This window comes from Pristiophorus japonicus, chromosome 10 (assembly GCF_044704955.1).
Source record: "Pristiophorus japonicus isolate sPriJap1 chromosome 10, sPriJap1.hap1, whole genome shotgun sequence".
Taxonomy (NCBI): domain Eukaryota; kingdom Metazoa; phylum Chordata; class Chondrichthyes; family Pristiophoridae; genus Pristiophorus; species Pristiophorus japonicus.
Window position 1 is genome coordinate 107,037,389 of NC_091986.1, and position 16,474 is coordinate 107,053,862.

The window sequence follows — 16,474 nt, forward strand, 5'->3', positions numbered from 1 at the left end:
ATAATCTGCAGGTGTGAAATAAATGAGACCTGACAGTCTCAGAACTCAGAACAACAGTGATGTCAGACTCAAGAGACATTGAATTCATTTGCTTTTTGCTCCTAATTGAAGGAAGAAGCATGGAAATGAGCTTCAACATAAGCAAGAAGCAAATGAATTAGGATAGGATACAAAGGAAAGGAAACACAAGGAAAAATTGTTACAACAAAGACAGGATATCTTTATCATCTCAAAACAAGGACAAGATAATATTCATTACCATCTCTGTCTGGATCCCAGGTGTTCTTTCTCAACGAATCACAGTCAGGGACAGATCGTATAACTGATGGGAGATTTGGGGCCACACTGCACACGACAACACCTCTACGTGTAGTCAGTAATCGAGGAGAATCAGGGTGGAAGGTGCTCATTTCTTGGTGTTCTACCCCCATTCCATCAATTTTGTCTAAATTGTTTCTTGAATCACTGTGGAAGCATGGTGTGTACGCCATAGGCCTAACTGGCACTTGAGGAGGACCTCCAGTTTCTTGATAAATCTTACGACTATCACCATTATTCCTAATACCTTTGAACTGAATACCATTAGGCTTATTAAGCAGTGCTGCAGTTGCAGGGTCCTGCACAAGAGTAATATTGTTACGTGCATGTTTCTTAAAGACCTTCTTTCGGAAAATTGCAAAAAGTATCACCAGTATCATTAGAACTAGTAAAACCACAGCTATTCCAATGAGTTCCTCTTTTCCAATATAGGGATGTCCAGGTTGTATATTGGGTACAATTACAGGCCTGAAATCACAGTAGAGGCCTATATATCCTGAAGTACAGTTGCACTGAAATGACCCCAATGTATTTAAGCATGTTCCTCCATTTTGGCACTCTTCTATATCACATTCATCAATATCTTCTTCACACCTACAAGAAAAATAAATATGCTTTAAATTAGCCATGCCCCAAAATTTATTCGATCGGTTACACATATTTTTCCCTTTTTAAGCATGCGACTCTCATTAAGGTAGTACATTTTACTAGTGGTTCTCTCATTTAAGTTTGCCCTTATCGATGTTTTATTTTTAATCTTTTGGCAGGACTACATAGATCTCTGCCTTTTTTGGTTTCATTAACTAAACAACAAATTGAATCCTTGTTTCACACAATTATAATGGCACAGATAATATACGACATGCTGCAGAATGTTTCTGAATTTTTTTGTCATTTAAAGATGGATAAAACTAAATAATTTTCCACTGAAATAATATTTGTTTATTCTTTCAGTCAAATTTTTCTCCATATACCATGGAAAACTGAAATGATCTAATGGCAGAACAATAGTTAATTTATTGCTGTGATTTTTTTCAAATATTTAACATGTATTTATATATTTTATTGTAATAATCTACGAATTAACATCTACCGACTGCCATGTTGATCCCAAACACTTGGAAACCAAAACGTGCCTCAAACTGGGAGCTGAAGCGACTCAGCAAAATTGAACACTGGTGCAGCATTGTGTATGTAAAGAAGGTGGTGATATACAAACTCACATCAAACCCACAAATCCTTCTTTGCAGCTGCAGATAAAATCGCTGCCTATTGGATTGCAGGAGCCCCCATTCTGACAGGGGTTTGGGAAGCAGGCTGTGACTTCAGTTTCACATTGGTTTCCTGTAAACTGCGACAGGCAGCTGCACTGATAACCTGTTGAAGAAGAATGGCATGGACTTCAGTATACTGTATCTAACACTTCACATCAAGGACATGACAAAATCTTGCCTTGGGCAACAGAAGAAAAACACAGACAAGCAGGTGTAATGTATTTGCTTCATGGGTTCTTTGCTTAAGAATTCATAGCAAAACATTAAGAACTAGTTGGTTTATTAACAAAGATTTAACAATCACATGACACATGATACATGACACATGACACAAACCCAAGGCAAAAAACAAAAAGGGCCACTTTGCAGCAAAATTCTAAAGGGTCTAAGGGGTTAAAAAGGCAAGCCTGAAGGCTCTGTGCCTCAATGCGAGGAGTATTCGGAATAAGGTGGATGAATTAACTGTGCAGATAGCAGTTAACGGATACGATGTGGTTGGCATCACGGAGACATGGCTCCAGGGTGACCAAGGCTGGGAACTCAACATCCAAGGGTATTCAACATTTAGGAGGGATAGACACAAAGGAAAAGGAGGCGGGGTGGCGTTGCTGGTTAAAGAGGAAATTAATGCAATTGTAAGGAAAGACATTAGCTTGGATGATGTGGAATTGGTATGGGTGGAGCTATGGAACACCAAGGGGCAGAAAACGCTAGTGGGAGTTGTGTACAGACCTCCAAACAGTAGTAGTGATGTTGGGGAGGACATCAAACAGGAAATTAGGGGTGCATGCAATAAAGGTGCAGCAGTTATCATGGGTGACTTTAATATGCATATAGATTGCGCTAACCAAACTGGAAACAATACGGTGGAGGAGGATTTCCTGGAGTGCATAAGAGATGGTTTTCTAGACCAATATGTCGAGGAACCAACTCGGGGGGAGGCCATCTTAGACTGGGTGTTGTGTAATGAGAGAGGATTAATTAGCAATCTCGTTGTGCGAGGCACCTTGGGGAAGAGAGACCATAATATGGTGGAATTCTACATTCAAATGGAGAATGAAACAGTTAATTCAGAGACCATGGTCCAGAACTTAAAGAAGAGTAACTTTGAAGGTATGAGGCGTGAATTGGCTAGGATAGATTGGCGAATGATACTTAAGGAGTTGACTGTGGATGGGCAATGGCAGACATTTAGATACCGCATGGATGAACTACAACAATTGTACATCCCTGTCTGGTGTAAAATTAAAAAAGGGAAGGTGGCTCAACCGTGGCTATCAAGGGAAATCAGGGATAGTATTAAAGCCAAGGATGTGGCATACAAATTGGCCAGAAATAGCAGCGAATCCGGGGACTGGGCGAAATTTTGAACTCAGCAAAGGAGGACAAAGGGTTTGATTAGGGCAGGGAAAATAGAGTACGAGAGGAAGCTTGCAGGGAACATTAAAATGGACTGCAAAAGCTTCTATAGATATGTAAAGAGAAAAAGGTTAGTAAAGACAAATGTAGGTCCCCTGCAGTCAGAATCAGGGGAAGTCATAACTGGGAACAAAGAAATGGCAGACCAATTGAACAAGTACTTTGGTTCGGTATTCACTAAGGAGGACACAAATAACCTTCCGGATATAAAAGGGGTCCGAGGGTCTAGTAAGGAGGAGGAACTGAGGGAAATCCTTATTAGTTGGGAAATTGTGTTGGGGAAACTGATGGGATTGAAGGCTGATAAATCCCCAGGTCTTGATGGTCTGCATCCCAGAGTACTTAAGGAGGTGGCCTTGGAAATAGTGGATGCATTGACAGTCATTTTCCAACATTCCATAGACTCTGGATCAGTTGCTATGGAGTGGAGGGTAGCCAATGTAATCCCACTTTTTTAAAAAAAGGAGGGAGAGAGAAAACAGGGAATTATAGACTGGTCAGCCTGACATCGGTAGTGGGGAAATTGATGGAATCAATTATTAAGGATGTCATAGCAGCGCATTTGGAAAGAGGTGACATGATAGGTCCAAGTCAGCATGGATTTGTGAAAGGGAAATCATCTGGAATTTTTTGAGAATGTTTCCAGTAGAGTGGACAAGGGAGAACCAGTTGATGTGGTGTATTTGGACTTTCAGAAGGCTTTCGACAAAGTCCCACACAAGAGATTAATGTATAAAGTTAAAGCACATGGGATTGGGGGTAGTGTGCTGACGTGGATTGAGAACTGGTTGTCAGACAGGAAGCAAAGAGTAGGAGTAAATGGGTACTTTTCAGAATGGCAGGCAGTGACTAGTGGGGTACCGCAAGGTTCTGTGCTGGGGCCCCAGCTGTTTACATTGTACATTAATGATTTAGATGAGGGGATTAAATGTAGTATCTCCAAATTTGCGGATGACACTAAGTTGGGTGGCAGTGTGAGCTGCGAGGAGGATGCTATGAGGCTGCAGAATGACTTGGATAGGTTAGGTGACTGGGCAAAGGCATGGCAGATGAAATATAATGTAGATAAATGTGAGGTTATCCACTTTGGTGGTAAAAACAGAGAGACAGACTATTATCTGAATGGTGACAGATTAGGAAAAGGGGAGGTGCAACGAGACCTGGATGTCATGGTACATCAGTCATTGAAGGTTGGCATGCAGGTACAGCAGGCGGTTAAGAAAGCAAATGGCATGTTGGCCTTCATAGCAAGGGGATTTGAGTACAGGGGCAGGGAGGTGTTACTACAGTTGTACAGGGCCTTGGTGAGGCCACACCTGGAGTATTGTGTACAGTTTTGGTCTCCTAACTTGAGGAAGGATGTTCTTGCTATTGAGGGAGTGCAGCGAAGGTTCACCAGACTGATTCCCGGGATGGCGGGACTGACATATCAAGAAAGACTGGATCAACTGGGCTTGTATTCACTGGAGTTCAGAAGAATGAGAGGGGATCTCATAGAAACGTTTAAAATTCTGACGGGTTTAGACAGGTTAGATGCAGGAAGAATGTTCCCAATGTTGAGGAAGTCCAGAACCAGGGATCACAGTCTAAGGATAAGGGGTAAGCCATTTAGGACCGAGATGAGGAGAAACTTCTCCACCCAGAGAGTGTTGAACCTGTGGAATTCTCTACCACAGGAAGTTGTTGAGGCCAATTCACTAAATATATTCAAAAAAGAGTTAGATGTAGTCCTTACTACTCGGGGGATGAAGGGGTATGGTGAGAAAGCAGGAATGGGGTACTAAAGTTGCATGTTCAGCTATGAACTCATTGAATGGCGGTGCAGGCTCAAAGGGCCGAATGGCCTTCTCCTGCACCTATTTTCTATGTTTCTATGACACATGACACATGACACATGACACATGACACATGACACATGACACATGACACATGACACATGACCAGGTCATCCACTAGGCTCATAACTGCATACGTCATCGTGGATAACCTAGACTCAACTGACTGGAGTTTTATTGAATCTTGTGAACATCACATGACTGGCAAAGCCATTCACAATGCAACAACTCTGCAATTATTTTAAATTATTCAATTAATCAAGTGCCCCCCTTGTTAAAGGGGCACAACAACTAGAAAACCTAAAAAATCAAATTTCAATTTGGTTTATGGGGGTGATGGTGCACTTCAGTCCCTCCGGTGCTCATCTGTCACAGAAGGCTTCAAGCGCACCGCTACAAACTGCATGCTCCATCTCAAGGGACACCCTGGCGTGAACGTAGCCGTGGAATAGAGGCAGGCAGTCGGGCTGAACGACCAGCCTCGACTGCCCGCTGCCTAGACTGGTTAATGGCCTCCTTGGCCAGGCCCAGGAGCAGTCCTACAAGGAGGCCCTCCGAACTGCCCATGTCCCTCCGCACCGGGTGCCCAAAGATCAGGAGTGTGGGACTGAAGTGCAGCCAAAAATTGAGGAGCAGACCGTTCAAATAATGGAAGAGGGGCTGTAACCTCACTCATTCCATAAAAACATGGAACATGGTCTCCTCCAGACTGCAGTCAATGCAAGCGGCCTGGGAATCCGTGAATGGACTTAAAAACTGATTGTACGGGACTGCCCCATGCAACATCCTCCAGGCCAAGTCCCCAATAGATAAAGGAGGACTCCAGCATAGAGAGCCCTCCATTGGGGACTCCGCCTCCTCCAGATGGCAAGATGGTACGCCATGGCGTGTCCAGATGGCAGACGAAGGTGGCAAAATGGAGGGTGTGCAAGGGCAACCCGTATAGGAATCCCCTTTGCGCAGAACTGAAAGGCACAGAGAGGATTTCATGAAGGCGGCTCAAGTTGTGACAAACACCAAGGGTAGGAACAGGGAGGAGATCCTGCTGAAACAGTATCAGGAGTTGGGCTCTAAATTAAAATGCAGGATCTTGAGGGTAGTAATATTAACCGATCCACGTGCAAATTGGCAGAGAAGCAGACAGATCAGGAGAATTACCACGTGGTTAAAGGACTGGTATGTATAAGAGGGGTTCCTTTTCATAGGACACTGGCACAGTCTGGGACAGGAAGGAGCATTACCGATGGGTCGGGTTCCACCTGAATTGGGATGGGACCCATATCCTAGTAGAAAGGGTAAAAAGGGAGGTGGTAAAGGCTTTAAACTAGTAAGATGGGGGGAGGAATCTATAAGAAACGTAACCAGCCTGAATATAAACAAAATAGGAAAAGACAGCATAGAAAACAATAAAGAAAGGATGAACATTGATGACAAGGGAATAAATACAGAACAGGAGTCTAAATAGTTGGTTAAATATAAAATGAGAGGAAATCCTATTAAAAATCAGTTAAACTGTCAGTACAGCAATCCACACAGTGTCCGTAATAAAACGGGGGAGCTGGAGGCAATCATGCGTTGCGAGGAACCAGACATAGTCGGAATTACTGCGACATGGCTACAGAAAAATCAGGACTGGGAATTAAACATTGCAGGGTCTAGCTGTAGTTGTACTTATTCGAGATAACATAATGGTAGTAGAAAAAAGTAATGCAGCTATCAGCAAGACAAAAATATAATCTACATGGATAGAGATAAACGATAATAAAAGATCAATCACACTAATAGGTATAGTCTACAGACCACCTGATAGTGGAAGGCAGGGGGAGGAAGAAATATGGAGACAAATTAGGAAAATGAATAAAAAATAATCATCATGGGGGATTTCAACTACCCTTATATTAATTGACTAGAAGAGTTAGATAAAGTGGATAAAGGAATGGAGTTCCTACAATGTGTACAGGGCTCCTTTCGAACCCAATATGTAAAAAGCCCAACAAGAGAGGATTCGCGATTGGATCTAGTAATGGGGAATAGAAACATAGAAAATAGGTGCAGGAATAGGCCATTTGGCCCTTCTAGCCTGCACCATCATTCAATAAGATCATGGCTGATCCTTCACCTCCATACCCTTTTCCTGCTTTCTCTCCATACCCCTTGATCCATTTTAGTTGTAAGGGCCATATCTAACTCCCTCTTGAATATATCCAATGAACTGGCATCAACAATTTCCTGCGGTAGAGAATTCCACAGGTTAACAACTCTCTGAGTGAAGAAGTTTCTCCTCATCTCAATCCTAAATGGCTTACTCCTTATCCTTAGACTATGTCCCCTGGTTCTGGACTGCCCCAACATCGGGAACATTCTTCCAGCATTTAATCTGTCCAATCCCGTCAGAATTTTATATGTTTCTATGAGATTCCCTCTCATCCTTTTAAACTCCAGTGAATACAGGCCCAGTCGATCCAGTCTCTCCTCATATTTCAGTCCTGCCATCCCGGGAATCAGTCTGGTGAACCTTCACTGCACTCCCTCAATAGCAAGAACGTCCTTCCTCAGATTAGGAGACCAAAACTGAACACAATATTCCAGGTGAGGCCTCAACATGGCCCTGTACAACTACAGTAAGACCTCCCTGCTCCTATACTCAAATCCCCTAGCTATGAAGGCCAACATACCATTTGCCTTCTTCACCGCCTGCTGTACCTGCATGCCAACTTTCAATGACTGATGTACGATGACATCCAGGTCTCATTGTACCTCCCCTTTTCCTAATCTGCCCCCATTCAGATAATATTCTGCCTTCGTGTTTTTGCCACCAAAGTGAATAACCTCACATTTATCCAAATCATCTGCCATGCATTTGCCCACTCACCTGACCTGTCCAAGTCACCCTGCAGCCTCTGAGCATCCTCCTCACAGCTCACACCGCCACCCAGCTTAGTGTCATCTGCAAACTTGGAGATATTACTCTCAATTCCTTCATCAAAATCATTGATGTATATTGTAAATAGCTGGGGTCCCAGCACTGAGCCCTGCGGCACCTCACTAGTCACTGCCTGCCACTCTGAAAACGACCTGTTTATCCCGACTCTCTGCTTTCTGTTTGCCAACCACTTCTCTATCCACGTCAGTACATTACCCCCAGTGCCTTGTGCTTTAATTTTGCACACCAATCTCTTGCGTGGGACCTTGTCAAAAGCCTTTTGAAAGTACAAATACACCACATCCACTAGTTGTCCCTTGTCCACTCTACTCGTTACATCCTCAAAAAATTCTAGAAGATTTGTCAAGCATGATTTCCCTTTCATAAATCCATGCTGACTTGGACCGATCCTGTCATTGCTTTCCAAATGCGCTGCTATTTCATCTTTAATAATTGATTCAGTCATTTTCCCCACTACTGATGTCAGGCTAACCGGTCTATAATTATCCGTTTTCTCTCTCCCTCCTTTTTAAAAAAATGGTGCTACATTAGTTACCCTCCAGTCCATAGGAACTGATCCAGAGTCGATAGACTGTTGGAAAATGATCACCAATGCATCCACTATTTCTAGGGCCACTTCCATTCGTACTCTGGGATGCAGCCTATCAGGCCCTGGGGATTTATCGGCCTTCAGTCTCATCAATTTCCCTAACACAATTTTGCTGTAATGTGGCCATTTTGATTTTTGCGGTGGGTTTCTCTGCCCTCCAATTTTACTTTTCTTCTTTCTATCTTTTGCTTCTGCCCCCATTCTACTTCCCTCTGTCTCCCTGCATTGGTTCCCATCCCCCTGCCATATTAGTTTAACCCCTCCCCAACAGCACTCGCAAACATTCCCCCTCGGACATTGGTTCCGGTCCTGCCCAGGTGCAGACCGTCCGGTTTGTACTGGTCCCACCTCCCCCAGAACCGGTTCCAATGTCCCAGGAATTTGAATTCCTCCCTTCTGTACCACTCCTCAAGCCACGTATTCATCTTAGCTATCCTGCAATTCCTATTCTGACTAGCATGTGGCACTGGTAGCAATCCTGAGATTACTACCCTTGAGGTCCTACTTTTTAGTTTAACTCCAAGCTCCCTATTTTCAGCTTGTAGGACCTCATCCCGTTTTTTACCTATATTGTTGGTACCTATATGCACCACGACAACTGGCTGTTCACCCTCCCCCGCCAAAATATCCTACAGCTGCTCCGAGATATCCTTGACCCTTGCACCAGGGAGGCAACATACCATCCTGGAGTCTCGATTGTGGCCGCAGAAACGTCTATCTATTCCCCTTACAATAGAATAGAATAAAAGGAAAGAACAAGGTAAACAGTAAAGAGACTCCATGAATGAAATAAAGCCATAAGGGGACAATTGAGAGTAAGGAAAGTGGCATACATTAAGTACATAGACAGCAGGGGAGTACATGAGGGAGAATATGAAAAGATTAGGAGAGAAGTCAAGAAAACAATTAAGAAGGCAAAGAAGAACTATAAAATTAAATTATCAAGGAACATAAAACAAAACAGTAAAATATTTTACAGGCACATCAATAAAAAAATGAAAGGTTGGGATGGGAATAGGACCATTAATGGATAGACAAGATAATGCCACAAATAACGATAGAAAGATGGCAGAAATATTAAATAATTATTTTGCTTCAGTATTTCCCAAGGAAATAAAACAGGTGGTCATGACATTGGATGATGAGATTAGTAATGAGATAAGTGCATTTAAAATAAAAAGAGGGGATATATTAAATAAACTAATCAAACTCAAAGAGGATAAAACTCCTGGACCAGATGGATTGCATCCACACATTTTAAAATAATCTAGGGAAGAGATAGCAGAGGCATTACTACACATACTTAATAATTCATTAGAAAAAGGTGTAATGCCAGAAGACTGGCAGATATCTAATGTAATACCTATATTTAAGAATGGGGATAGAACATGTCCAGAGAATTATAGACCAGTCAGCTTAACATCGGTGGCAGGAAAAATAATGGAATCCCTACGAAAGGAGAAAATAGAAGAACATCTAGAAACAAAAAATATAATAATGAATAGATATCATGGATTTCAAAAGGGAAAGTCTTGCTTGACCAACCTCATTGAATTTTTTGAAGAGGTAACAGAGAGAATAGACAATGGTAAGACAGTAGATGTAATTTATCTAGATTTCAAAAAGGTCTTCAATAAGGTGCCCCATAATAGACTGATGAACAAGGTTAGAGAATGTGGAGTCAGGGGACAAGTAGCAGAATGGGTAGCTAGCTGGCTTCAAGACAGAAAGAGAGTATGGGTAAAAGGTAGCTATTCACAGTGGCAGAAAGTGGGCAGAAGGACCATTGCTGGGAACACTGTTGTTCACAATTTATATTAACGATTTAGAATTTGGAATCAAAAACACAATTTCTAAATTTAAGGATAACACCAAATTGGGTCGATAGTCAGTCCTGAGGAGGAGTGCAAATTGGGTGGATATTCAATACTGAGGAGGATTGCAACAAATTACATTTTGGTAGGAAGAATAGGAAGATCAGTTATAACTTGGGGGTGAGTCTAGGTGGGGTAGAGGAACAAAGGGAACTCGGAGTACAAATACACAAATCACTAAAAGTTGCGACACAGGTTAGCAAGGCCATAAAAAAGAAAACCTAGGCCATAAAAAAAGCAAATCAAGAATTAGGGTTTATTTCTAGAGGTATAGAATTGAAAAGTAGGGAAGTTATGCTAAACCTGCATCGAAGCTTGGTTAGACCACACTTCGAGTACTACAGTTCTGGTCGCCATATTATAAAAAGGATATCGAGGCACTGGAGAGAGTGCAGAGAAGATTTACAAGGATGATACCAGAAATGCCAGGGTATACATATCAGGAATAGGCTGGGTCTCTTTTCTTTTGAAAAATGAAGGCTGAGGAGTGACTTAATAGAGGTATTTAAAATTATGAAAGATTTTGATAGCGTGGATACAGAGAGAGTGTTTCCACTTGTGGGGAAGAGCATAACTATAAGCCATCAATATAAGATAGTCACCAAGAAATCCAATGGGGAATTCAGAAGAAACTTCTTTACCCAAAGAGTGATGAGAATGTGGAACTCGCTATCATAGAGAGTGGTTGAAGCGAACAGTAGAGATGCATTTAAGGGAAGGCTAGACAAGCATCTGAGGGAGAAGGGAATAAAGGGTTATGCTGATAGATTTAAATGAGGAAAGAGGGGAGGAGGCTCGAGTGGAGCATAAACGCTGGCATGGACTGGTTGGGCCGAATGGCCTGTTTCTGTGTTGTATATCCAACGTAATCCTATGTACTCGGTCAGTACTATCGACCATTCAGTAATGGACATTGAAGTCTCCCCTGCCAGTGTAGATTCCGTATCCTTGCTGTCCTCAGTAAGTGGTGTTCAACATTAAGGAGTGCTGATTCATCAGCTGAGGGAGGGTGGCAGGTGGTAATCAGTCAGAGATTTCCTTGTTCATGTTGGACCCAAAACCAAGAGACATCTTGATTGGGGTTCGGCGTCAATACTGAGGACTCCCATGGCCACACCCCCTGACTGTGTCGCATTATGCTCTCACCTTACATAAGAACATAAGAAATAGGAGCAGGAGTAAGCTATACGATTCCTCGAGCCTGCTCCGCCATTTAATACGATCATAGCTGATCCCATCATGGACTCAGGTCCACTTCCGTGCCCGCTCCCCATAACCACTTAATCCCTCATCGGTTACGAAACTGTCTATCTCTGTCTTAAATTTATTCAATGTCCCGGCTTCCACAGCTCTCTGAGGCAGAGAATTCTACGGATTTACAACCCTCTGAGAGAAGAAATTCCTCCTCATCTCAGTTTTAAATGGGCGGCCCCTTATTCTAAGATCATGCTCTCTAGTTCTAGTCTCCCCTATCAGTGGAAACATCCTCTCTGCATCCACCTTGTCAAGCCCCCTCATAATCTTATATGTTTCGATAAGATCACCTCTCATTCTTCTGAATTCCAATGAGTAGAGGCCCAACCTCCTCAACCATTCCTCATAAGTCAACCCCCTCATCTCCAGAATCAACCTAGTCAACCTTCTGTGAACTGCCTCCAAAGCAAGTATATCCTTTCGTAAATATAGAAACCAAAACTGTATGCAGTATTCCAGGTGTGACCTCACCAATACCCTGTACAACTGGAGCAAAACTTCCCTGCTTTTATACTCCATCCCCTTTGCAATAAAGGCCAAGATTCCATTGGCCTTCCTGATCACTTGCTGTACCTGTATACTAACCTTTTGTGTTTCATGCACAAGTACCCCCAGGTCCCGCTGTACTGCAGCACTTTGCAATTTTTCTCCATTTAAATAATAACTTGCTCTTTGATTTTTTTCTGCCAAAGTGCATGACCTCACACTTTCCAACATTATACTCCACCTGCCAAATTTTTGCCCACTCACTTAGCCTCTCTATGTTCTTTTGCAGATTTTTTGTGTCCTCCTCACACGTTGCTTTTCCTCCCATCCTTGTATCGTCAGCAAACTTGGCCACGTCACACTCGGTCCTTTCCTCCAAGTCGTTAATATAGATTGTAAATAGTTGGGGTCCCAGCACCGATCCCTGTGGCACCCCACTAGTTACTGATTGCCAACCCAAGAATGAACCATTTATCCTGACTCTCTGTTTTCTGTTAGTTAGCCAATCCTCTATCCATGCTAATATATTACCTCCAACCCCGTGAACTTTTATCTTGTGCAGTAACCTTTTATGTGGCATCTTGTCAAATGCCTTCTGGAAGTCCAAATACACCACATCCACTGGTTCCCCTTTATGCACCCTGTTCATTACATCCTCAAAGAATTCCAGCAAATTTGTCAAACATGACTTCCCCTTCATAAATCCATGCTGACTCTGCCTGACCGAATTTTGCTTTTCCAAATGTCCTGCTACTGCTTCTTTAATAATGGACTCCAACATTTTCCCAACCACAGATGTTAGGCTAAATGGTCTATAGTTTCCTGCTTTTTGTCTGCCTCCATTTTTAAATAGGGGTGTTACATTTGCAGTTTTCCAATCTGCTGGGACCTCCACAGAATCCAGGGAATTTTGTTAAATTACAACCAATGCATCCACAATCCCTGCCGTTACTTCTCTTAAGACCCTAGGATGCAAGCCATCAGGTCCAGGGGATTTATCTGCCTTTAGTTCCATTGTCTTACTGAGTACCACCTCCTTAGTGATTGTGATTGTGTTAAGTTCCCCCCCTCCCCCCATAGCCCCTTAACTATTCAATGTTGGGATATTGGGTCCTCTACCGTCTTTACTGATACAAAATATTTGTTCAGACTTTCTGCCATCTCCATGTTCCACATTACTAATACCCCGGTCTCATCCTCTAAGGGACCAACATTTACTTTAGCCGTTCTTTTCCTTGTTTTATACCTACAGAAACTCTTGCTATCTGTTTTTATATTTTGTGCTAGCATACTTTCATGATCTATCTTCCCTTTCTTAATCATTTTTTTAGTCATTCTTTGCTGGCTTTTAAAAGCTTCCCAATCTTCTGTCCTCCCACTAGTTTTGGCCACTTTGTATGTCCTCATTTTTAATTGGATGCTGTCCTTTATTTCTTTAGTTAGCCATGGATGGTTATCTTTTCTTTTACACCCTTTTCTCCTCACTGGAATATATTTTTCTTGAGAATTGTGAAATATCTCCTTAAACGTACGCTACTGTTCATCAACCATCCTACACTTTAATCTATTTTCCCAGTCCACGTTAGCCAACTCTGCCCTCATACCTTCATAAACTTCTTTATTTAAGCTTAGTATGCTGATTTGAGATCCAACTTTCTCACGCTCCATCTGAATTTGAAATTCAACCACGCTATGATCACTCATTCCAAGGGGATCCTTTACTAGGAGATGTCTTGGACATGTCTGGCTTGCCGATGGCACAGGACATACCCAGGGATGGTGATGGAGGAGCCTGGGGTGCCTGCTGATATGGTCATGTTCACATATGTTGTTGCCAAACTAGTGTGTGGGACAGCTCTCCCAACTTTGGCATCAGTCACCAGATGTTAGTGAGAAGGATTTTGCAGGGTAGACTGGGCCGGGTGTGCCTTCATTTATGTCCTGATCCAATGCTTCGGTCTGTCCAGTATTATCCTTTCTAGCGGTTTTGATACAACTGAGCGACTTGCTAAGCTCCTTCAGAGGGAATTAGGAACTAACTACGTTTGAATTCTGTATCCAATAATAGCTGTAAAAAGGTGAGGGTAACCTGTAGGCTCTGCCTGGGCAGCTCTCACAACTTCTGCACATGGGCGATTTCAGTATAGATACTTTGTATATTATTGTCAGAGATGAAAACACATTTTGAAAATATAAGTAAGAGAAATTGATGCATCCACAAACACTTAAAAGCTGTAGATTTTTTTATCAACGACTTCACTTGAAACATTGTAATACTTTAAAACACAATATACCTTTTTACAAAGTACGTCTCAAATGAATAGTTCCAATTTTGGTATACCACACAACACGCATCTCTCTTTCTTTTGTTTAACATTTTTGCCCAATTTTCTCCCCTCCTGAAGGCTAGAAATTTCCATGAGCTCCCTGGTGCCTCGCCCAAAACTTCATTCATGTGTGAGCATCAACAGTGACTGTCAGCAGGCTATTCAACTGAGGAAAATCACAATTGAGCCTGACCCTGTTCTTATCTGGCACTGACAAACAAATACACACTTTAGCAGCAGTACTGCATAGCTATGAAGAATAAGAACCTTGGGTTCTTTTTCTTCTCTGTGCTCTGGGATGCTGAGGCCAAATTTAGCACCCTTATAAGACCCCACTGAAATCAGATAATTCAGATGAACTGGGAATGAGTCCGAGTCCTTCCTGATCTGTATACCGAGGTACTGGGAGAGTAGAATTTAATTTGGATTATGTTTAGTCGTGACAAAATTTGAACAATGCATGGCAGTGCTATTACTATTCAAGGTAAAAGTCGTATTAGAATAAGCACTGACTAATGATTGTAATTTTCCATACTTTTTGACCATGATTCAGAGCTGGATTAATACGCATTTCACAGCATAAATGAGCAACAAAATAACATTTTGATTTTTACTGAAAACAAATCTAAAAAGTTTTATTGGAAACTATTTCAAATAATGCAATCATTTCATTTGCATTTCATTGATGCAATTTGTGTAAAAAATCATTAGAATTACTTCTATATTATATTATTGTGGTCTCCAACTCACAAAACCACCTTTACTTTAGCACATGTTTAAGAAAGGTTGGTTTATTAGCATACACAGAATGAGCATTTAACAAAACAAATGCTTAGTGTGTTATTTGGATGTTTGTAATGATTTCAATATTCAAGGGATTTGTATACGTAATATTTCATTCAAAGTTTAGTCGAACTTAAAACTGCAATATGACAACTTACCACCAGATGGTAGGCTTACACAACTTCCTCCATTCTGACATGGTCCCCTCGCGCAAGTGTCAGGATACAAGACACAGCCGAGCTTCAGTTCTGTCAGCCCAACCACTTCAGCAAAGTGACTGTGCTTATTTTGGAGTGGCAACTGATTGTCGTTAAGCACAACCGAGTCCAGGCATCCTTGAAACCCACCTAGGACTTGTGTGCTCTTCTGGCTTGACAGGCCACGAGCAGCTGGCACCTGGGCACCAAAGTAGATGGAGCTATCAATATTGAGGGTATGAAAGTGGAAAGGAGCTCTCCGACGCTCCACGTAGCTGTCATCAAGTGCAAGGCTTGTGAAATTCTTGTTGAGATCCAGAAAGACAGTGTGCCAATTCCCATCATTAACTGTTCTGCCAGAAATTCCCACAATGCCAGGTCCACTACCACAGTCCAATTGAAACCAGAGTTTTCCATCCACAATCTGGTGCAATAACAGATGAGAGAGAGGGGGAGAGGTTATATTTTTAAAAATCTGTGAAACATTGAAAAACCAAAATATTCATTATCTTTATAAGTAACAGCATTCAAAATTATTCTATTGCATTACTGTCAAATAATAAAATGATAAACATCTTTAGTCCATTCGGTCAAAACATACTTAAAATTTTATTCCACATTTTAAAATTTTAAAAGAATGAGAAAAAGAAACAGACAGCTTTAAGCACACCTTAATGTATTCAGTGTTAGCTTGGCTCAGTTACTAGAATCTCATCAATGAGTCAGAAGATTGGAGGTTCAATCCCCACAACAGACTTGAGCACATAATCTAAGCTGACACTTCACTGCTGTATTGAAGCACTGCTGCTGTGTTGGAGGTGCCACTTTTCAGATGAGACATTAAACTCTGACCTCTGTTCAACTGAATGTAAATGATCCCATAGCCCTATTTAAAGAGTAGAGTGTTCGTCATGTATTCTGGTGATTCCTTCATTTGCAGTTTGTGGGTCTTCCTGTGTGCAAATTGACAGCCACGTTTTTCAATATAACATTAACTCGAATCATAAAATCATAGAAATTTACGGCACAGCAAGAGGCCATTCATCCCAACATGTCTGTGCCAGCTGAAAAAGAACTATCCAGCCTAATCCCATTTTCCAGCTCTTGATCCGTAGTGTTGTAGGTTACGGCACTTCAAGTGCAGATCCAAGTTCTTTTTAATGTGATGAGGGTT

At 41.9% G+C, this 16,474-nt stretch overlaps 1 protein-coding gene across 3 annotated transcripts in view; it reads right to left on the reverse strand.

Moving 5' to 3' along the window:
- The window catches only part of LOC139275058 (protocadherin Fat 3-like), a 941,319-nt gene that overhangs the window by 25,911 nt on the left and 898,934 nt on the right, over positions 1–16,474 (reverse strand). For all 3 annotated transcript variants that reach the window (XM_070891994.1, XM_070891992.1, XM_070891993.1), the window contains exons 22-24: positions 15,262–15,724; positions 1,542–1,695; positions 260–912 (exon numbers count right to left, since the gene is read on the reverse strand). In XM_070891994.1, coding sequence (XP_070748095.1) covers positions 260–912; positions 1,542–1,695; positions 15,262–15,724 — 1,270 coding nt within the window. The remainder of the gene's footprint in view (positions 1–259; positions 913–1,541; positions 1,696–15,261; positions 15,725–16,474) is intronic.